At 35.7% G+C, this 23,905-nt stretch overlaps 1 protein-coding gene across 5 annotated transcripts in view; it reads left to right on the top strand.

The window, feature by feature from the left end:
* Positions 1-23,905, top strand: part of SMARCA1 (SWI/SNF related, matrix associated, actin dependent regulator of chromatin, subfamily a, member 1) — a 68,545-nt gene that overhangs the window by 20,071 nt on the left and 24,569 nt on the right. For 3 of the 5 annotated variants that reach the window (XM_036840539.1, XM_036840542.1, XM_036840541.1), the window contains exons 10-19: positions 199-308; positions 1,565-1,791; positions 2,917-3,038; positions 5,832-5,867; positions 6,787-6,939; positions 9,221-9,353; positions 10,257-10,405; positions 12,587-12,706; positions 19,807-19,917; positions 20,179-20,292. In XM_036840539.1, coding sequence (XP_036696434.1) covers positions 199-308; positions 1,565-1,791; positions 2,917-3,038; positions 5,832-5,867; positions 6,787-6,939; positions 9,221-9,353; positions 10,257-10,405; positions 12,587-12,706; positions 19,807-19,917; positions 20,179-20,292 — 1,275 coding nt within the window. The remainder of the gene's footprint in view (positions 1-198; positions 309-1,564; positions 1,792-2,916; positions 3,039-5,831; positions 5,868-6,786; positions 6,940-9,220; positions 9,354-10,256; positions 10,406-12,586; positions 12,707-19,806; positions 19,918-20,178; positions 20,293-23,905) is intronic. The other 2 variants (XM_036840540.1, XM_036840543.1) reach the window with 1 other exon arrangement.

Raw genomic sequence — 23,905 nt, 5'->3', positions numbered from 1 at the left:
AATTTAGGTCCCCTATTCTGAGTCTCTAATGGGCCATTACTTGGTTCTTTTTTACCAAGAAAGTTGGCAACTGGTGTTGGTAGTGTTTTTCAGATTATACAGTGGGAAGTAAATTTCACATTAGGGTGTTGTCAATGAAATAAATGGTTTATAATATTGAATGTTTTATAAACTTTTATAAAAACTCTCACTTTTTAGGTTTTAAAACCATTTTTGTTACGACGTATAAAAACTGATGTAGAGAAGAGCCTGCCTCCTAAAAAGGAAATCAAGATTTACTTGGGATTGAGTAAAATGCAGCGAGAATGGTGAGCTATTTTATTTCCATTAGAATTTATTTATTAAAAATTAGCTTTGTAGTGGTTCAGTTGCGCCTTTAGTTCAAAAATTACATTTTTATGTTTAAATGCCAAGTTAAGTAGTTCAGATATTTTAATAGAAAATTGATGAGTATTTTATTTAACCTTTAGGAAAGGGCATGGGTCTTCGAGTCTATAGACCTGTGTTTGAGTCAGTGCTTTGCCTCTTAATAGCTATTTAGCTTGGACAAGTTATGTAATCTCAGTTTCCCTTCTGTAAAATGGGGATAATAATACTTACTTATAAGGATGTTAGGGTTAAAGGGGATAATGTCACTGGCACATTTGTTAGTTATTCTTGCTTTTTCCATCAATGAAAAAAGCAAGCTTGTATTGATAAATACAAGCAGAGCAGGAAATTGACAAGAGGAGTCACAAGGAATCATAAATTAGATAAAATTAAACATGTTAATAATGTAATAATGCTACTAAGAGAAGCAAAATGTTGCTTATATAAATAAAATTAGATAATTTATAATATACAGTGACTTCTCTATTATTGAAGCCAGTATAGAGTACTTGTAAAGAGTATATTTCTCTGGACTCAGACGTTAAGATCAAACCCTCGCTTTGTCCCTTTCTGTGGCTCTGAATAAATTGTTTCACTTCTTTTAGCTGCCTGAATTTCCATCTGTAAAATGGCAGTGACCCTAGTACTTATCTTGGAGTTGTGAAGATTTAACAAGATGATTCATATACCTGGCACTTGCACTCAGTACAAGTTGGCTGTCGTTATAATTAAATATTATTACTGTCCAGGTGGATACGTAGGTCTGTTTTCTCCTGGGTGAAGGTCTAGAAAAGATAATAAAAATGTTTATAGGATCAGAAAAAAATGACCTATGAAGACAGGTATAAGAAATTGCAATTGTTTTTAGCTCAAACAAGTAAAAGCCAGATACCAACTTTCAGCAAATATTCAGATGTAGTTGTCTGAATTGTTATCAGCTGATGGCAATTTTTAGCAATGGATAAAGCAGGAGGAAATAGGTTTACAGGCAACATACAAGTTAAAATATTCAGATCTTCACTATTTTTTGGTTTTGCTGATCAAATTTAGTCTCAAATCAAATCTTTTTGTTTTTCTTTAAATAGGAATCTAAGCAGATCACCAAAGGGACATTAATTTTTTTTCCAAAGGGACATTTCTTGATGGCATTAAGCCTTTATAATAGTCGATGATTAATTATAGTTTAAAATTTTAGGTATACAAAAATCCTGATGAAAGATATTGATGTTCTAAACTCTGCTGGCAAAATGGACAAGATGCGGCTCTTAAACATTCTGATGCAGCTTCGAAAGTGCTGTAATCATCCTTACCTGTTTGATGGTGCTGAACCTGGTCCACCGTATACCACAGATGAGCACATTGTTAGCAACAGTGGTAAAATGGTAGTTCTTGATAAACTGTTGGCCAAACTCAAAGAACAGGGTGAGTTACAAATCTTCAAATTAATATGAAGTAACTTAATATTGTATATGAATAACATTTTGCATAATCATTTGTCATTCATTCATTCACTTGTTCAGCACACATTGTTGAGTATTTACTGTTTGTCAGGAATTGTCCTATGGGCTGGGTATGCAAAGATGCACAAGACAACAGTCCTTGCCTTGTAGATGCTCACAGTACAGCGAGGGGGAATAGTTGCAGGTCATTGTGATAGTGCTGTGATATGCTGAGAGATTGGGAGTTGGGGAAGTCTTCACAAAGATGACGTTTGAGGTGAGCACGGGAGAATGTGTAGGAGTAAACCATGAGGAAAAGGAAGGGAAGGGTGTTCCGCATCTTCAGTGAAGCAGAGATGTGAAAGAAGGGAATGTGGAGCTTGTGGTATCTGGGTAGAGTGGCAGTGGATGAGTCTGGGAAGATGGATGGGGCCATTACAAAAGGCCTTTTACACTATGATTTAAGGAGTTTGGACTATTTTGAAGGTGATGGGGGTGGTCATAGAAAATTTGGCTGTGGAGAGTGATGTGATCAGACTTGTATGTTAGGAAGAGAAGCTTGGAAGCAGTATGGGGATGTATCTACTGAGGATGAGAGACTAGAAACATCCTCAGGATGGAGTAAAGGCAGATTTTATTTTATTTATTTATTATTTTTAAAATTTATTTTTTTATCATTTAAATTTTATTTTATTTATTTTTTTATACAGAAGGTTCTTATTAGTTATCTGTTTTATACATATTAGTGTATATATGTCAATCCCAATCTCCCAATTCAACCCACCACTTGCCCCCTCTTGGTGTCCGTATGTTTGTTCTCTACATCTGTGTCTCTATTTCTAGTAAGGGCAGATTTTAAATCATCTCAATATGCATGGAGGATTTTGAAGACCTTAAAAATGTGTAACTCAACAAATGCATACTTCTGTATAGTATCGTTGAAGGTGTGTGTTTGTGTTTGTGTGTGTGTGTGTGTGTGTGTGTGGTTAGTGGACTGTTCATGTGCTATATATTTATATTGCATATGATGTTTACTTTTATTTTTGTAACTTTCAAGTTAGTTTTACACAAGATGAATAACTTGGTTTTTTTTGGTGAAATGTTTTAGGTTCAAGGGTTCTCATTTTTAGCCAGATGACTCGCTTGCTGGACATTTTGGAGGATTATTGTATGTGGCGTGGTTACGAGTATTGTCGACTGGATGGACAAACCCCACATGAAGAAAGAGAGGTGAGGAAGAGAAAATAAAACAAGACTTGAAAAATCAGAGTTCAATTAAGCCATGTTTTTAATCATTAGGTAGTTTTGAACTTTGGCCTTTTCTTTAGCTAGGTGCATTGAATTTCTCACTACCATCTCTCTCTCTTTGAGATCTTTAGCTGGACTTCCATTACACTGGCTCTTTACAAATCATTCTTTCCAAGGTTTTCAAAGACATCCTAAGTTATCTATTACATCCTTACCTCCTCTAATCACTGCTGTCTCTGGCCTTTTGACTACTTGTTTCTCAGTTTACTCTTTGACCCCTGATTCTATGTCATTTTCTTTTCTTGATTTGCCTCCTACATTAGACCCTCGCCATTCATGGAGTTTAACAGTTGAGATTGTTTCAATTTATGAACAACCGTAGACTCATGAGACAGTAATTTGTAAAGGGAATGATCTCAGTCTTATAGAAATTTTGTACAACTGAAATGGACAACATAGGTGTAGGAGCTTATCATGCACTTGGATTTTGGAGTACTAAAAGGTTGGTGTGCAGGAATGAGTCACTTAGCTAATGAGGAAGCCTGCCTAGCACCCAGTATTTTTCTCTAATTTGGAAATTCTTAAAGAATTTTAGATGATTTCTCATGAATGTCAGGGGTCTAATGTATTTTAAGCCCTTTAAAGCACTTATTTTTTGAGGGAGAGGGCTTTGCTAATTTATCTTCTCTTTTCTGTGATCCTTCAGGGCTCTGTCTTTGGCCTCTGTTTTAAGTCTATACTCATGCTCTGGGCAGAGATCGTGATTTCATGGTATAGTGGAAAATGCATTGAACTTGGTTTCAGAAGACCTGAACTTAACACCAACTCCACCACTATGCGTGCAAGCTATTTAATCCTCTGAGCCTCAGTATCTTTGACTCTTTATTATAAGGGTAATATTAATGCTTAGGCTTCTGTTTTCCTGACAGTGTTGTGAGGATCACTGCATATAATATGTATGAACAGAGTTTTTGTACTATGTAGTGCAGTATAGCCCACAGGTCATGAAAGTGCACACAGGCCTTTTCACCTCTCAGCTCTAGGACCCCTTCTCAGGCCACAAAGGCTCTCAGCCTGTGTCCCTCTCCTTCCATAGCTGCAGTGGGCACTCTGTCCCTTGTGTGCCTCCTTAGTGAAACCTGGCATAGTGTACGATAGTGTCCACAGCAGGAGCACAGGCCCTTTTCACATTATGAGTTTTCCTGCTACCCACTGTGGGAAAACAGTTGTGGTAATATTTAAAAATGAGGACGTTTCAAAGCTTATACTGTTCCCTGCTCTTTAGTCTTTTACCCTCTCTGAAATGATAACTTGAAGCTTTATTGGGCTTTTGCTGATTTATTCCTGGGAATGGATTTCTCCAAATCCACATTAAGCATAGTACCATTCAAGATGGCCCTTCTTCCCGGAATGAAGATGTTACTAAGGCAGAAGAGTAGGTGCTTTCTGATCTCAAATAGCCAATTTGCATTTCTGTCTAATCTCTCTGCTCATGAATAATGTGGACTTTACCTAATTATGCTCCAATTATCTGGTTTCTTAAAATGTTAGATAATGTTCTCCCTTCAGAGACTTTGAGTCACATGCTTTGACTTTAGATATAGCAAAGTGAGGGACTTCCCTGGTGGTCCAGTGGTTGAGACTTTGCCTTCCAATGCAGGGGCTGCGGGTTCGATCCCTGGCTAGGGAGCTAAGATCCCACATGCCTTGCAGCCAAAAATCCAAAACATAAAATAGAAGCAATATTGTAACAAATTCAATGAAGACTTTAAAAACGGTCCACATCAAAAACAAATCTTTAAAAAAAAAAAGATAGAGCAAAGTGAGAGCTGTTAATTTTGTTTTGGAAATGTCCTGCCTTCCCATTATGTTGCTGTTCAGATAAGCATTTCATCTATTTCCTAGTAAGAAGGGGAAGACTACCTTTAATTCCTTACTCGATTTGTTTGCGAGCTGTTAATAAGCAATTCTTTCTCAATAGCAGCCGGATTTGCCCTTTCTCCGTTGCTACAGCTAAATTCAGCTAGCTTCTGTAACCTTTACGTATTGGCCTCCTCACTTTTATAGCGAAAGGAACTAACATTTGTCAAGCAACGATTATGAGCTAGGCAACTTAGAGTTCCAGCTGAATTCTCCCAGCAGCCCAGTAAAGTATTGGCATAATTTTCTCCACTTGAAACTGTGTCTCAGAGAGGTTAAATGCTTGCTGAGAACCACATGTGTAATAAATGGTAGAGTTATGATTCATGCCCAGGTTTTTGCTATTTCCTCTACACCAAATTGCCTCTCACTACACCATGCTGCTTCTGTACTGCCCCCTCTACATGCTGTATGGACTGCGGCAGAGTCACCTTCTCTGTCTGCAACTTTTGACCATGCCATTCCATTCCTTAAAAATAGAACTTCCTGTATTTTGTTATTATGAAAGTAATATATGATTGCCAAGGAAATCTTGAGAAGAAAAGTATTTCTGGCCAATCTTTTTATGCATATATAATATATAAATAATTAATATTATACTCTATACACTACATATGAAGTTCAGTATCCTGATACTTTTTACTCAACATTATGTTTTACTTTCCTACATCAGTAAAAAATATCATTGTAAAAATAATTTTAGTGTAATATTTCATCCTGTGGACATACAATAAATAATTTATCCCCCTATTGTTGATCATTCAGTTTGTTTCCAATTTTTCACTATTATAAATAATGCTTAAGTAAAAGTCCTTATACATAAATCTTTGTGCCCATCTCTGATTATTTCCTTAGGATAAATTCCTAGAAGTGGAATTACTGGGTCAAAGGGTATGAACACTTTTAAGACTCTTGATGCATATTGCCAAATTGCTTTCCAGAAAGGTTGTACCAATTTACACTCCCAGCAGCAATGTATGAGAGTGCCCGTCTCACCGCCCCCTCGTCAACATTGAGTATATCATTTTTTTAATCTTTAAAAAATGGTATTATGTTGTTTTAATTTGCATTTATTTGATTACTAGTGAGATTGAACATTATTCTTGTGTTTATTAGCCATTCGTACTTGTTCTTTTGTGTACTGTCCTTTTTTTTCTCATTTTTCTATTGGGGTCTTAGTGTTTCTTTCTAATTAATTTGTATGAGATCTTTATATAGTAAGGATATTAACATCCTATTAATTTTTAAGACTCTTCACTGAATATCCCTGGATTACTTTCCTGATTTTCCTCATTACTTCCCTGTTTGCTCCTTTTCACCATATGGAAATAAATCTACTTACCTTCCCCTCTATCTGTTGCTCTCATTCCCATTTCTAAACTTTTATCTCTCTTGGTTGGTCTTCTATACCTTCTTTATTAATTCTTCATAAATTAATGGGAATGAAGTTGAGATATATGACATTTTACCCCCTAGATATATTTTAGCTCCCACTCAATTAAAACATTTTCACTATTATTATTTTAAAATAATTTAAATGATTGATTACTTGCTTAGTTAAATTTGTCTTTGTGATTGTTCTTTTTATTGATGTAAGCTTCTAAAGATTAGGAACGTTATGTAATACACTTTTTACTGTACACATAGTACAGTTTATAGATAGATGCTTAAATATTTTTGAAGGTGGAAGAATATTACAAAGTGGGGTTTTGAGCATGCATGTTAAAATGTTTATTTCTTTCTTAAGGACTCTGATAATATAATTTGATTTTTCTCTCTTTTTCTTCCATCTCCTGTCAATTAAATAAAGGAAGCAATAGAGGCCTTTAATGTTCCTAATAGTAGCAAATTCATCTTTATGCTGAGTACCAGGGCTGGAGGTCTTGGAATTAACTTGGCAAGTGCTGATGTGGTTATACTATATGACTCAGACTGGAATCCACAGGTTGATCTACAAGCTATGGTTAGTAATCTTTAATGATATCAGAAATTTACCTTAGCTCAGAAAACTATTGTTATTTATACAGCACAAAGGTAATTTATGATAAAAGGGTAACAACAATCTTTGGGGGGTTTTGTAGATGTTAAAATAGATTTTTCTGGAAAACAAAGTTGCTGTGCTAATTGCAAAAACAAACAAAACAAAAACAAATACACCCCAAGCCCAACTATAGCATTTGTGTGTTGATTTTGGCTTTTATCATGAAACAGAAATGTCATTTTTTCCCACTCCTAAATATTGAAGAGGGCACATACATATGTTTTAATGAAAAGGGTTTAAAAATTAGTCTTTCAGTATTATTTTCCTTAACAACTAAATATATTAAAATCCTTAGCACTGAAATTGGGAGAGATAGGATTTTAATTTCTGTTATAAAACAATTGGGGCAAGAAGGTAAAAAGGTAACAAAGGAATATATTCCAGGAAAACATTTGCTGCCTAAGGACACCATCAGAAACTACTCTATGTTTAAAAAAGATTCAGGGAGCTTTTTTTACCTTTCATCATGGTATCATTTATTGAACTAGAGCTACAACTTGAGTCACTGTGACTCAAGTTTTGAGATATATATAATTTCAGAAGTAAAAAGATACAACATAGCTATGCATTCAAAATCCCCGGAATTTATGGGACAACTGACTGTCTTTGAAAACGATTAAAGTCATATGCCAGTGAGGCAGAGCTTAGAAGTCATCCCTTTTCTTTTATAATAGAGAATTGAAAATATTGACCATTGGGACATTTTAAAATCCACATGCTTTGGCATAATTGTTACTGCTTTAGGTACCTAACTGCATGTTTGATGTGACTAAGTAGGAGTAAGCCCCAGTAAGTTACAGTGTTACTGAACTGGAAAACTTACTGGTAGCACTTTATTTCCTTAAAAGTGTTAGAGGATAGCTGATCTTTCACGATTTACTGATTTGAGTTTGAAATGTAAATATGTGTGGGGTGTTGCTTTCTCTCTCAGTGTGCTGTGTTGAAACTGTTACTGGCTCTAGTGTTTTTATATTTAGTACAAGGGCTGTTTTGAACCCTGTTTCTTTGATTTTTTTTTCTCGACCAGCCTCCTCCCTTCACCTATTTGCCCTGGCCGCTTCTTGTGTTTTAAAAACACTCCCCCTGCAATGAACATTGTGGTACATGACTCTTTTTGAATTATGGTTTTCTCAGGGTATATGTCCAGTAGTGGGATTGCTGGGTCGTATGGTAGTTCTCTTTTTAGTTTTTTAAGGAACCTCCATACTGTTCTCCATAGTGGCTGCTAAAAAAAAAAAAAAAAAAAAAAAAAAAAAGTCATGAAGAACCTAGGGGCAAGGCGGGAATAAAGATGCAGACCTACTAGAGAATGGACTTGAGGATATGGGGAGGGGGAAGGGTAAGCTGTGACAAAGTAAGAGAGTGGCACGGACATACATACACTACCAGACGTTAAATAGATAGCTAGTGGGAAGCAGCCGCATAGCACAGGGAGATCAGCTCGGTGCTTTGTGACCACCTAGAGGGGTGGGGTAGGGAGGGTGGGAGGGAGGGAGACGCAAGAGGGAAGAGATATGGGGACATATGTATATGTATAACTGATTCACTTTGTTATAAAGCAGAAACTAACACACCATTGTAAAGCAATTATACTCCAAAAAAGATGTTTAAAAAAAAAAACAACAAAAAACAAAAACACTCCCTCTAGCTGTTTATATGTTATCAGAACTTGCCACCTGTAACACCTTTACCAACTGTAAACCATAGGACCAGTTCAAGACCATACAGTAAGGGTATTAATAGCCCATTAATTTTTATGACCCTTTACTACAGATCCCTGAATTGCCTCAGTAAACAGAAAGAACTGCTTGCTGATGAGAGAAAGCTGACTTTTGCCACCAAAGCAACCCTTATTAACTACTTTGCCCCTCACTTAAAAAACTCCTTGCTAGTGTGGAAGATGTTTGTATTTAATGGCTTAAAGTTACTTAGTAACTTAATCCAGAAGCTTTCAGCTCTCTTTAGTCCTCATCTTAAAGGGATTTTGTCTGTTGTCCTTCTGGAAATTTCCATTAATGGTACGGCAGAATATTTGCAGATTTCTGTGTTCCCAGGGGTCTCTAGATATTCTTAATATTCTTTACCCTCGTTTCAAAGGTGGCAGGAACTAATTTTTATTTTCAGAATTTTATAGCATAAGCTGGCTATACCATACATTTTATCCAGAATACCCAATGTCTTATATTAGGATTTTTTCTACTAGGATCGGGCACATCGTATCGGTCAGAAGAAGCCAGTACGTGTATTTCGTCTCATCACCGACAACACCGTTGAAGAAAGGATTGTTGAAAGAGCTGAGATAAAACTGAGACTTGACTCAATTGTCATACAACAAGGTATTTATACGTGTAAACTGAATTAGGTGTTTTTTTTTTTGAAAAACACCGGCAATTTTCTTCAGAGGAGATTACTTTTATTTATTTATTTATTTATTTATTTTTGGCTGTGTTGGGTCTTCGTTTCTGTGCAAGGGCTTTCTACAGTTGCGGCGAGCGGGGGCCACTCTTCATCGCGGTCCGCGGGCCTCTCACTATCGCGGCCTCTCTTGTTGCGGAGCACAGGTTCCAAACGTGCAGGCTCAGTAGTTGTGGCTCACGGGCCCAGTTGCTCCGCGGCATGTGGGATCTTCCCAGACCAGGGCTCGAACCCGTGTCCCCTGCATTGGCAGGCGGACTCTCAACCACTGCACCACCAGGGAAGCCCGGAGATTACTTTTAATGAAAGTTGACCAAAATCTGCAAACTTAGTAAAAGAAAAAAGTCAAATTAAAAAAACAATGCTAATTTAAATCTGCCTATTTTGAAACCTGGCATTCAGTATATGGAGTAGGTACTTGAACATCACTAGCTTATAGTTGAATGTCAGTGGCATGTCTTTTCAAGTACTTGGTATTATTTAGCAGATAAAATGTTTGGTTTAAAAATTTTAAAACATGTATTAGAGGGTGCCTTTTCATACAGAACAATTTGATCTGAGAAGTGAAGTTTGAACATGAAAAAATGTTTCTGTCCTTCTATGTTTTAACTGAATTTTATAGAAGGAAATTCATATTGAAATAGAAGGTATGGTAGAAGAAAAACTTGCAGGGTTGTTCATTTAAAAAATTACTTTAAAGCTCACTAATTTTCCGTTATAAAGTTTTACTTATGTTTAAATGTACTAGTTTCTGATTAGAACTAATATGCTATGCTTTCTCTGGAATATCATTGAATATATACAACTTTTATTTTTATTATCAGGAAGACTTATTGACCAGCAGTCTAACAAGATGGCAAAAGAGGAAATGTTACAAATGATACGTCATGGAGCCACCCATGTTTTTGCTTCTAAAGAAAGTGAGCTGACAGATGAAGACATTACAACTCTTCTGGAAAGAGGGGAAAAGAAGGTTAGTTAAAATGGCATTTTGTTTTCATGATGGATTGCTTTAACATCAGTTTATTTCAGCATGATTATTGTAGTGAGTTGTTTCAAATGCATGTTTCAAACTGCATGTTTCAAATGATTCATGTTCTAAGAATTTGTAGATTTATATCCGGGGATAATTTAGGTTTTTTTTTTAGTTTAAATTTTGGTGAGAAGAGTAAGAACCAGAGTTTAAAACTGAGTAACCTTGTATCTCATGCTTATAATATTGGTATTTACTCTACTTAAAAGCCCAGAAAATTTTGTGTTTAATCACTTGTATCAGGACTGCATTTTTGCGACTTTTTTGCATGGGATTAGAAATTATCTACTGATACATTGTGTCAACTGAAACTTTTGTGAACATTTTGTAAAATATTAAAGCATTATTTGTTAAAGTATAATAAGCTGTTTCAGAATATTGCAATTTTGTGTTGAATTTACCTTTTTTCACAAATTATTATGGATAATTTCAAACATAAGCAAAAGTAGACAGAATAGTGTAATGAACCCCCATGTACTTATCACCCGTTTCCAACAACCATCAACCAGTCCTGCCCCATTCACACCCCCAGTTCATCTTCCCCCTTCCTGGTTTATTTGGGAGCAAATCTCAGCCATATCATTTCAGCTATAAATATTTCACTATGTATTTCTAAAATATAAGAACTCTTTAAAAACATAATCATGATGGCATTGTCCCACCTGAAAAACCCCAATAATTCTTTAACATCAAAAATCCAGTTATAATTCAAATTTCCAATTATCTCAGAAGTAGCTAAGCTTTTTTAAAACTTTTTTTAAAAATCAGAATGCATATAAGGTCTATACATTGTCACTGGTTGATACGTCATGTGTATCTTTTTTAACCTGTAGGTTCTCCCTCTATTTATGTATTATTTCCCTTGTAATTTATTTGGTGAAGAAACTGGATTGTTTGCCTTTTGAGTTGCTCACAGTCTAGACTTTGCTGATTCCATCCCCACGGGGTATTTTACCATGTTCACTTATTTACTGTATTTCCTGCAAATTGGTCGAATTTACTTTTCAGACTATTTTTTGTTTCTGAGGCTATATCTCCATACATTTATATTATAGCCCCAGGACTTATTTATTTTATAACTGACTTCCCACCCCCCCACCTCTGGCAACCAACCAATCTGTTCTCTGGGTCTATGAGTTAGGTTTTCTTTTTTTTTAGATTCCACATATCAGTGAGATCATATGGTATTTTTCTTTCTCTGTCTGACTTATTTCATTTAGCATAATAGCCTCAAGGTCCATCCACGCTGTCGCAAATGGCAGGATTTCCTTCTCTTTAATGGCTGAGTAATATTCCATTGTATACATTTACACCACATTTTCTTTATCCATTCATCCATCGATGGACACTTAGGTTGTTTCCATGTCTTGACTATTGTAAATAGTGCTGTAACGAACATGGGGGTGCAGGTAGGTATCTTTTCAAGTTAGTGTCTTCATTTCCTTCAAATAAATTCCCAGGAGTGGAATTTGGAATTGCTGGATCATATGGTAGCTCTATTTTTAATTTTTTGAGGAACCTCCATACTGTTTTCTACATTGCCTTAACCAATTTACATTCCCACCAACAGTGTAGGAGGGTTCCCTTTTCTCCACATCCTCTCCAGCATTTATTATTTGTAGACTTTTTGATGATGGCCATTCTAACAGGTGTGAGGTGATATCTCATTGTAGCTTTGATTTGCATTTCCCTGACGATTAGTTATATTTAGTACCTTTTCATGTATCTGAGGTCATATGTTGGAATTTGAACAATCTTGTGTTACTGTGTTTCATGTTAGTGTGCAAATGTGTTGTTTAATCCAAGTTTGCCTTTGTTTTAGCATTAGCCATGTGTCCCATTAAAATTATGCAGCAGAAATTATAATATGGCTACATTTTCAATGACAAAAGATTTTAAAGAAAGCCTAAGTGAGAACACTTAAGAACCATTTAAGTATTTAAAATACTTGGGGCAAATTAAACTTATATTCAAGTTTGATGTTAACGTTGCATTATTACTTTGTAAATTAACAGATTGCATATTTCATATCAAAACCTGACTTGTAAAAAGATAGAAAATCCACAGATTTTTATAAGTAATTCAGGGATAATTTTCTAATTTCAATGCATTCAACTTTAGACTGCAGAGATGAATGAACGCTTGCAGAAAATGGGAGAGTCTTCTCTGAGAAATTTTAGAATGGACACTGAACAAAGTTTGTACAAGTTTGAAGGAGAAGATTATAGAGAAAAACAGAAGGTAACTTTTTACCCTCAACCATTAGATTCTCTCAAATTAGCATTTCTTCCCGTAACAGTTATATATTTAACAAAACACTGGCACTTACCTATCACAATACTGTGCTGTAGAGTGAAAGTGATGTATGTCAAAATGATCTTATCTAAGGGCTGGTTTATTATTATTATTATTACCACCACCATCAACATCATTTTTGTTGTTGCTGCTACTACTACTACCACCGCTTTTGTTTTTGAGAAGCAGTATAGGATGTGGTTGAGTTCCTGGATTCTGAAGCTGAAATCACAACTCTATCACTAATTAAGTGACTTAAAATATTTTTTATTGAAGTATAGTTGATTTACAATGTTGTGTTACTTTCAGGTATACAGCAAAGCGATTCAGTTATACATACATATGTATTTTTTTCAGATTCTTTTCCCTTATAGGTTATTACAAAATATTGAGTATAGTTCCCTGTGCTGTACAGTAGGTCTTTGTTGGTTATCTATTTTATATGTAGTAGTGTGTATATGTTAATCCCAAACTCCTAATTTATCCTCCCCCTCCTTTCCCCTTTGGTAACCATAATTAAGTGACTTTGGATAATCAGTTTTTTCACCTATCAAATGGAGGTTGGAGTAATTACATTATAGAGTAATTAGAACAAAATATGTAGCACTTAGTATTAATTATATTAGTAATAATATTATTGTTTACATATAGTTACTTAAATGCCAGAAGGACTTTGTTACAGGTGGTCTCATTTATAAAAGAATGCCTTGTAATATACTTCATGGACAACAAAGGTCTCTTGAAGAAATGGGAATTTTATTTATTTTGTCTGTTTAAACTGAAATTATGGCTGTAATTTTAAAAACTTTTAATTTTGAAATGACTTTAGACTTTATTGCAAAAAATAGTAAAGAGTTCACATATATCCTTCACTCAGCTTCCCCTAATGTTAACAATTTACTTAATCATATTACAGTGATCAAGTCCAGGAAATTAACATGTTTTCCCCCTAATGTCCTTTCCCTGTTCCGGGGTTTATAATCCAGGATCCCACATTGCAGTTTTTAAAAACAGAGTTTTATTTTTAAGAGCAGTTTTAGGTTCACAGCAAAATCGCGTGGAAAATACAAAGACTTCCCATATTCCATCTGCTTCCCCCCAACAGCTTCCTCTACTGTCAACATCCCACACCAGTCGAACCTACACTGACACATCATTATCATTCAAAGTCCATTGTTTACATTAGGATTCACTTTTGGTGTTGTACAGTCTGTGGGTTTGGATAAATGTATAAATGACTGGTATCCACCATTATGATATCCAGAATAGTTTTACTGCCCTAAAAACCCTCTGTGTGCTGCCTGTTAATCCCACCCTCCCGTCAACCTCTAGCAACAACTGATCTTTGCACTTTCTCCATAGTCTTGCCCTTTCCAGAATATTATATAGCTGGAATCATACAGTATGTAGCCTTTTCCGATTGGCTTCTTTCACTTAGTAATATGCATTTAAAGTTCCTTCATGTCTTTTCATGGCTTGATAGCTCACTTCTTTGTAGTGCTGAGTTATATTCCATTTTCTGGATGTACTACAGCTTATTTATGCATTTATCTACTGAAGGACATCTTGGTTGCTTCCAAGTTTTGATAATTATGAATAAAGCTGCCATAAACATTTATGTGCAGGTTTTTGTGTGAACATAGATTTTCAACTCCTTTGGGTAAATCCCAAGGAGCACGATTGTTGGATTGTATGGTAAGAGTATGTTTAATTTTGTAAGAAACTGCCAACCTGTCTTCCAAAGTGGCCATACTATTCTACATTCTCGTGGGCAGTGAATGAGAGTTCCTGTTGCGCCACATTCTCACCAGCATTTGGTGTTGTCAGTGTTCTGGATTTTTGCCATTTTAGTAGGTGTGTAGTAGTATGTCTTTGTTTTAGTTTGCATTTCACTGATGACATGATGGGGAGCATCTTTTCATTTGCTTATTTGCCATCTGTATATTTCATTGGGGAAGTGTCTCTTCAGATCTTTTGCCCATTTAAAAATCAGAATGGTTGTTTTCTTATTGTTGAGTTTTAAGAGTTCTTTGTATATTTTGGATAATAGTCTCTTAACAGATATGTCTTTTGCAAACACTTTCTCCCAGTCTGTGGCTTGTCTTCTCATTCTCTTGACCCACATTGCATTTTGTTGCTGTGTCTCCTTGGTCTCTTCTAATCTGTGATAGTTCTCAGTCTTTCTTTGTTTTTCATGACCTTGACCCTCTTGAAGAGTATTGTTCAGTTGTCTTGTAGTTTGAATCTCACTTTGGGGTTGTTCGACATTTTTTTCATGATTTGACTGACATTATGCATTTTTAGCAAGAGTGTGTTGGAAGGGATGTTACGTCTTTCTCAGTACATCATACCAGGGAACATATGACGTCACTATGTCATGTTACTGGGGACAGTAACCTTAATCACTTTGTTGAGGTGATGTCTGCTGGGTTTTTCCACTGTAGAGTTCCCATTTTTCCCTTTGTAATTGATAAGTATCTTGGTGGGGGGAGATACTCCTCACATTTTTGCCCACTGGTTTTAGCATCTCTTGGTGGAGCTTGCCTGCAATAGTTATGGTGGTGTTTACTTAACGGTCATTTTGTATTTCCTTCATTCCATCTACATTTATTAATTGGGATTTTTCTGTAAGGAAGAGCTGTCCCTTCTCCCCATTTATTTATGTACTCATTTATTTATATCAACATGGACTCAAGGATAGTTATTTTTTGAGTTATAATACAATTCTATCATTTTTATTTTGTCACTCAAATTGTTCTATAAAGCTGTTATATTTTTTAACTGACAGAATGAATTTTTTAAAATAAAAAAGCTTATTCTTAGGTATTGATTTTACTGAAAAATCAGAGGTGAGCCATTTTAATTTGCTTTGCAACTAGTATGTTGATAATGCTTTGTTGCTATCATTATTTCTGGTTAGTTTTTAGTATCTTGACCGAAATCTATGTGGTTATTCTATCTATAACCTTAATTCAGACTACTATGGCTTACTCTGAGGAGATGGAGGTGATAGCCTGCATACACAGAGTGGAAACTGCCTTCCTAATATGCTTTTTAGATCTCATTATGTGATACGAATTTTATTAATTTTACAATTATTCCCGTGAGCTTATTGTTATTATGAGTGTTTTATAAAGTAACAGTGAAAAGTCTAAATATCAGTGGTGCTTCCTACCTACATTCTTAGAGGAAAATTAGGCTTAGTAAAATATTTGTCCATTTCTAATATAACAAGTTTTCCTGTGTTTCTAATTCTAGCAAAATAATGATGTACAGATATAAAGAAATTTTAATGATAACAATTATGATGACTTTTATAATTGACTAAATCAGATTTTTTTCTGAATATTCTGAGTTGAAATTATATTTTATTATGTCTTTCCATATTTTCTAGATAGGTTCATAAAATAGGTTCATACTATCCTTTGAAGAGAATTGAAAACCTGCAAGAATGTTGTTCATACATATGGAAATTGCACAGTGAGGTAGATTTTCATATAAGATTTGTCGAACCAGTTGCATTAGTTTATAACCATACCTGGTGAATTAAGTCATAATGACTGACATTGATTCTGAATAAATTAACCTGAATAAGTTTGTATTAATGTAGTCTTATCTAAAACAAACTAATTCAGCATGATTTATTCTGTTTTTGAAAGTTCAGGAATTGGCCTTTAATACTTATTTCAAATTTGAATATCTAAACCTTCAAACAAGTATAGGTTAAATGGCCAAATACATTACTTTCAGAAAGTTAAGCTATTATTGATTTTTCATCCCAATTGAGACAAATAAATATTGGTTATTAAAAAATATCTTTTCTATTACTGTCATCTCACATTAACCCATCTGAGGGGGAAAACAAAACAAAACTCATCATCTTACATAACTCACATTATCCATCTCGTGAACTTTTAGAGGTAAAAGAGACATTTAGTCTAACCTTGTTTGTGATTAAGAAATCCCATCTATAGCATCTAGGACAGTTATCTAGCCTCTATTTTTTTTTTCTTCCCCCCATCCAGCCTCTGGTTGAACTCGGTCATGTTGGGATTCTTACTCTTCTCAGGATATTTCATTTCACTGTGTTATATTCTGTGGTTCTCAGAATACTTCTGTTTTTTAAAAATATTTATTTGGTTGCACCGGGTCTTAGTTGTGGCAGACAGGCTCCTTAGATGAGGCAGGTGGGCACCTTAGTTGTGGCACGTGGGTTCCTTAGTTGAGGGAGGTGGGTTTCTTAGTTGTAGCAGGCAAAAAACTCTTAGTTGTGGCTTGCAAACTCTTAGTTGCAGCATGCATGTGGGATCTAGTTCCCTGACCAGGGATCGAACCTGGGCCCCTGGCATTGGGAGCACAGAGTCTTATCCACTGTGCCACCAGGGAAGTCCCTCAAAATACTTCTTATTTGGCTTATAAGCTCCTTGGTGGAAGAGATTGTTTTATTCATTTTTGTATCCTTGACACTTGCAAGTAGGCACTTAAGACATATTTGTTAAATTATATTGAGTAGCAATCTACTTTCTTGTGACTTTCCATGTTGGTTTTAATCTTATGGATCAACAAAGAACTGTTTTCTTCTATCTGATAGACTTTTCCATATGTGGATGCCACCATTTTGTCTTTAGTCTTTACTTCTCTAGACACAGAGTTTATGATTTCTAACCATTCTAGTCATCTTAGTTTATCATCCACTCTTAAAATGTGATAAGAAGGTTAGGACTCAGCCTGTAGATGAGGTCAAATAGAGTGGGACCATTAATTGTATTGGATTGGCCAAAAAGTGCCTTCGGTTTTTAAGTAAAAATAAAAGACACATTTTTCATTTTCACCAAGAACTTCATTGAACAACGTATTCACCCTGTTGTTTCACTACCTTCTGGCATTTTTCAGGCAACTTCATAATTCCATCTTCCCAAAACTTTTTATCTTTTTGAGCAGAGAACTGTTCAAGGTTCCTTTTACAGTCTTCCAGGGAATTGAAATTTTTTCCATTAAGAGAATTTTGTAAAGACCAAAATAATTGGAAATCTGAAGGTGCAATGTCTGGTGAATATGGCAGATGAATCAGAACTTCCCAGCCAAGCTGTAACAGTTTTTGTCTGGTCCTCAAAGAAACATGCAGTCTTGTGTTACCCTGATGGAAGATTATGCATTTTCCGTTGACTAATCATCAAGTGCTGCTTTCAGTTGGTCTAATTGGGAGCAGTACTTGTTGGAATTAATCGTTTGGATTTCCAGAAGGAGCTCATAACAGAGGACTCCCTTCCAATCCCACCATATACACAACATCACCTTCTTTGGATGAAGACTGACCTTTGGTGTGGTTGGTGGTGGTTCATTTCACTTGCCCCACGATCTCTTCTGTTCCACATAACTGTACAGTACCCATTTTTCATCACCCGTCACAATTTATTTCAAAAATGGAACATTTTCATTATGTTTAAGTAGAGACTTGCATGTGGAAATATGGTCAAGAAGGTTTTTTTCGCTTAACTTATGTGGAACCCAAACATCAAAGCGATTCACATAACCAAGCTGGTGCAGATGATTTTCAGTGCTTGATTTGGATATTTTGAGTATGTCGGCTACCTCCCGCGTGGTATCACGTTGATTGTTCTCAATAACTTGGTTTGATCGCTATCAACTTCAACTGGTCTACCTGACTGTGGAGCATCGTCCAGTGAGAAATCTCCAGCACGAAACTTCGCAAACCACTTGTGAACACGTTCGATCAGTCACAGCACCTTCTCCATACACTGCACAAATCTTTTTTTTGCGTTTCAGTTGCATTTTTACCTTTCTTGAAAAATAACGCATAATATGCTGGAAATGTTGCTTTTTTTTCTTCCATCTTCAATGTTAAAATGGCTACACAAAAATTCACCAATTTTGATTAAGTCTTTTTTTAAAATGCATGCTGATATGACAGCTGTCACATACAATCTAACAGAATTGTTTCAAATGAAGTTAAAGACAACTAAGTGCTACTAGAGCCATCTTACAGAAAAAACCAAACAAAACTTTTAGCCAACCCAATAGATTAATGGCCTCTTTTGTGTAGAAGTACTAGGCTAGGCACTGTGAAATCAAGAAAAATATCTGAACTAGAAAAGCATACCTACAGACTCCAGAACTTTATATTGTCACTTTTGTATATTGACTTTTAAATTGCATTTTTTAGCTGATATTGGGGTAAAGTTTTGTAAGGCTACCAAATCATTGTTCACCCCACTTTGGATATTTAATAATAACTTACATTTAACTCTTGGCAGTTTACCTAATGCTTTCACGTATATGGTCACATTTAATCCTCAGAGTAGGTTTTATTATTATTCCCATTTTACAGATGGAGAAAATAATTTCTTCAAAGTTATACAGTTGGTAAAGTGGCAGAACCTGGTTTCAAATTCAGGTCTTTCTGATTCCACTGGCTTTTCCCACAGCTACCTTACCAAGAGGTCTTATTTTAAAATTTATCTTGATTTGAAGGGATATATGGCTGTCATGTTGATATTCATTATTTATGCCTTTCAGCTATTTTCTAATTCATACACTTAACACAGTTACCAGAATCAATATTAGTCTTCCGCCTATATTAGACGCTATTTATTTATTTTGACATAAAATATTAACCAGATTATGCAAATTCTTCTCAATTACTAAGGAAGAGCTAAGTTTCAAACTTACTTAAAAAAAAAAGAAAACCATCCTTGCACTTGCACCTAAACTTGGTATACAGTATGAGGTTTTGGAACTTGGGATGTATAACTGTGACTTATAAAGCGAGTTTTTTTTTTTTTTAAATTGAAGTATAGTTGATTTACAATATCGTGTTAGTTTCAAGTGTACAGCAAAGTGATTTAGTTATTTTTTTTTCAGATTCTTTTGGGGTGCATGTATCTTTTCCAATTAGAGTTTTACAAAGCAAGTTTTGATTCTTCCTAATGGCTTTGGTTTTCTCACACTTCTACAACCTTGATGTGCTTGATATTTATAAACCAAATTGGAATTATTAAACTCCTCTTTCTTGTTTTCGTGTATAGCTTGGAATGGTGGAATGGATTGAACCTCCCAAACGAGAACGCAAAGCCAACTATGCGGTGGATGCCTACTTCAGAGAGGCTTTACGTGTTAGTGAGCCAAAGATTCCAAAGGTAAAGCAGTATGAGGCCAGGTTTTATGTCCTACAGTAGAATTCTCTTGTAACGTGGTCTCTGATTCAGATTTACTTATATTAGTGCTAAATCTTAGTCCCTAAAATATAACAATACAGAAAAGTACTTGATATGCTCCAGCCATATAAATGGATTCCATTGTATTTATTTTTCTATATATAAAAGAAATAATAAAAGATAAGTATGTTCACTTCATGTACTGAAAACAAATATATATGTAATGCATTTTCTCCCCCGCAGGCTCCACGACCTCCAAAACAGCCAAATGTTCAGGATTTTCAGTTTTTCCCACCACGCTTATTTGAGCTCCTCGAAAAGGAAATTCTTTATTATAGAAAGACCATAGGCTATAAGGTAATTTTTCAGTTTTTTGGATTAGCATAATACAATCTTTTAAGCTAATATAATGTATTAAGCTAGACTAGAAAGTGTTCCATTTTAATGTGAGAGAACTTAAGAGTAAGTCAAAATAGTGGTGTTTTTAAAACCAAAGTGGAGGTTTAACTAGAAGCAAAGCATCAAGCTACCCAATCACCAGTAAGATCATCACTAAATGAGATTAGTGGAGAATTATCCAATATTTCAAAATAGTAATAACATTTAAATAATGCTCGTGTTCAAGTGCTCAAAGAATATGTAGAATAAACAATAGGTATGTGTTTAAATAGAAGTGAATGTATGATAGATGATAGGAAATTTTTGATTATTTTCCTCAAAATGACCAAGAAATAGTATTTTTGTGTTTATTACTCATAGATTGATAGAAGCCCTGTTGGTGGTTAGTAGATTGTGTTCACTTAGGTGTTAAAATAATGATAAACACGATAATGAATTATGGAACTTAAAAATGATCTTTTGGAATTCAAATTTCTTACTTATATAGGTAGATAAGAACCCGTTTATAGTGAGTGAAATATAATGTTTGTCATACTTACAGCTATCACATTGAGAGATTAAGCATATGAGGTTATTTCTGTATGTTGAAATTGGCTTCCTAGTGAGTGGAAAGGGATGACCAAATAATAATCAATAGTATGAACAAAATTATAAAAGTATTAACACTGTTATAATTTTATGAAGATTTCTGTTTTATGAATTGGAAGCTGTGTTTTAAAATTCATATTGTGAACCTTTATCACAAGTGGAACTGTGACCAGTTATTTTGATTAGTAACTGTAATATGCCTAGAAAAGCTCCATATATATATATAAGATATTTAGTTAGTTAATATTTTGGAACTGAGGGAGGAGATATGGGGATATACGTATATGTACAACTGATTCACTTTGTTATAAAGCAGAAACTGACACACCATTGTAAAGCAGTTATGCTCTAATAAAGATGTTAAAAAAATATTTTGAACTGAGTGAATCTCTAGAGTGTTTCTACTATTTGTCCAAAGTGGGAGCACTGTCATTTGAAATGGAGCAAAAAAGTTTTGCTTGCTATTTATGTACCAAAGTTTAGATATCTATAAATAGGGACAAGAAACTTAAGGTGAATATAAGTGGAAATATATAAAAATAGGAACAAGAAAGTTAGGGTGAATATAAGTATAAAAATATATAAATGAAGTGGTTAGTTATAATCTGGTTAGGGAAATATGATTAAATTTGAATGTATTTAACCAACAGGACTGGATAAAATCCTTCTTAGGAAGTTGTAGAAGAGTACAGTAATCATGGTTGAACATCGGATCAGGCATAAAACCAGTTTCAAAGAAAGTGAAAACAGCGATGTTAGAAGAAACAGGCAAGTTATAGGTTTACAATGTAAAATAAAAATAGTAAAATTAATAAAGTAGTGAATAAGATTTCACGAGGTAAACAAATATATACATGATCCCACTAAGAATTATTAAACCTTTTAGGTTTAGATCATTATTTTCTGTTAACTTTTATTGACTATTATTAGTGAGACTTAAAAGGAGAATTAAGTTGAAATGTTAGACCTCAGTAATCAACCAAATATCTGTGTAGAGCATCTTATAATTGAATAAATGCTTTACCACATACTTCATTTGATTTCTTAGAAACCCTGTGAGATAGGTGTTATTATCACCTCTATATAATAGGTGAGGAAACAAGTTCAGTGAGGTTAAATGACTTGTTCAAGGTCAGGTAGCTAACAGAGTTGCCAAGGGTGCTGGTCTCAAACACAGGTTCTGAGCATTCAAATGCTATGCTCTTTCCACTCAGACATTCTGGGCTATTTCTGCATGTGACATAACTCTGCTTCTTTCTGCAGCCCTAAATAAGGACTGTGTTTACAGTGGTTTGACATGTTGTTTGGGAGGTGAGCCAAGTGGTAGTCAAGTAGCAGCAATAAAAAAATCACCTCTGCTAATATAACTGTTTATGCTCCTTCTTTGGAGATACTGAAATTCTGTTCCCTGTGATAATACAGTGCCCACCACATTCTCGCCACAGCTCTGGTTTTAATGTAAATAGTGCCTTTCATTACAGGCAGTTTGTGGTTAAGGGTCAGGGTCTTACATGACAGTTGGGTGGTGGCCAGCTGGAAGGAGATGGAGGAGAGAGGAAACCTTAGAAGAGGGAGGAATGAAGGGACAGCTGCGAAGGGTGATAGGAAGGAGGAAGGTGTGAGCAGATAGGAAAGGGATGAGCGAGCAGAGGGAAGATGGCACGGCACCCATGCTATGGCGCCTTACTGTTCTCTGTTCCTCACCTCCCGGAGAGAAGTGACTGGAGAGGGAGTGTGAGTGAAAGGAGGACTGTTTTTCATTTAATACATATTTATCGAGTGCCCCCCTATGCCAGGTCCTATGTCAAGGTCTGAGGATAAAGTGACGAATAAGACAGAGGGGGTTCCTCAGTGCACAGTACTTACGTTCTAATGGAGGAGACAGACATTAAGCTGAAAGCACAGCGTAGTGACGTTATTTGTTTTCAGTACTTACAAAGGGTGCTATGAGGGATCATAACGTGGGTACCTAGCGTGGAGTGGGAGATCAGGGAGGTGGTCCCTAAGGACCACCATTTAAGTTGAGATCAGAGAGATGCACAGGAATTAGCCAAGTGAAGTGTGGGACAGAAGCGTTCAGGTGGGGGAGCCACAGGTATAAAGGTGTTGTGGTAGGAAGGAGGATTGCCCCTTCAGAAACTGAAAGAAGGCCAGTGTTGCTAGGGAGTGGTGAGAAGGAGAATGACTTGAGATGAAACTGGTGAGTTGGTTGAGTTGGACCATGTGGAGCACTGAACATTAATTATAGGTCATATTAATTAGGTTGAACTTTAGAGCAAAGAAAGCCTTTGAGATGTTTTTAAGGCAGAGGGGTAGGTGGGTGGTGGAATAATAACAGCAGATAGTTATTTAGTCCTTACTTGTGTAGCTTACTCTTCTTAGTTGTTCAAAATGATTAGCTCAGTATTCTCAGAAGAGCCCTGGAACTACATACCCATTTTACAGGTGGGGAAACTGAGGCATACAGAGGTTGAGTAATTTGCCCTGAGTAATTTGCTCAAGGTCAAACCACTTATAAGGGGTAGAATATGATCAGACTTACATTTTTAAAAATCACTCTGGCTGCAACACAGAGAATGGTGAGTTTCTCCAGGGAAACCAGCCAGGAGGCTGCTGCAGTGTGAAGATGAAAAGATGGTGGTGGCTGGGAGTGTGATGGTGGCAGTGGGGGTGGAAGGGGAATCGACCCCCTACCACTCCACTCCTAGCCCCAGGCTCTCCTCAGCCCCATCCTGGATTGCCTTTGTATTGTCTTAAGACTTGCCTTGATCCTCTGTATGCATACTTAGCTGGGGATTTACAAGACAAAGAAGAATACATTCTGGATGTTGGTTCTTTCTGAACCTTGTCTCTTCCATTCTTTACCAGGGGCTACAGACCTGAGCTAAGGTGGGTGCTTTAATTGGGTGGGTCTCATGTTTGAGTACAGTTGTCCCTCGGTATCTGCGGGACATTGGTTCCAGAAGCCCACAAAGATACCACG

The sequence above is a fragment of the Balaenoptera musculus genome, chromosome X, assembly GCF_009873245.2.
Source record: "Balaenoptera musculus isolate JJ_BM4_2016_0621 chromosome X, mBalMus1.pri.v3, whole genome shotgun sequence".
Classification (NCBI taxonomy): domain Eukaryota; kingdom Metazoa; phylum Chordata; class Mammalia; order Artiodactyla; family Balaenopteridae; genus Balaenoptera; species Balaenoptera musculus.
The sequence above is the reverse complement of the archived record's forward strand: the minus strand, read 5'-3'. Positions and strand labels throughout refer to the sequence as shown.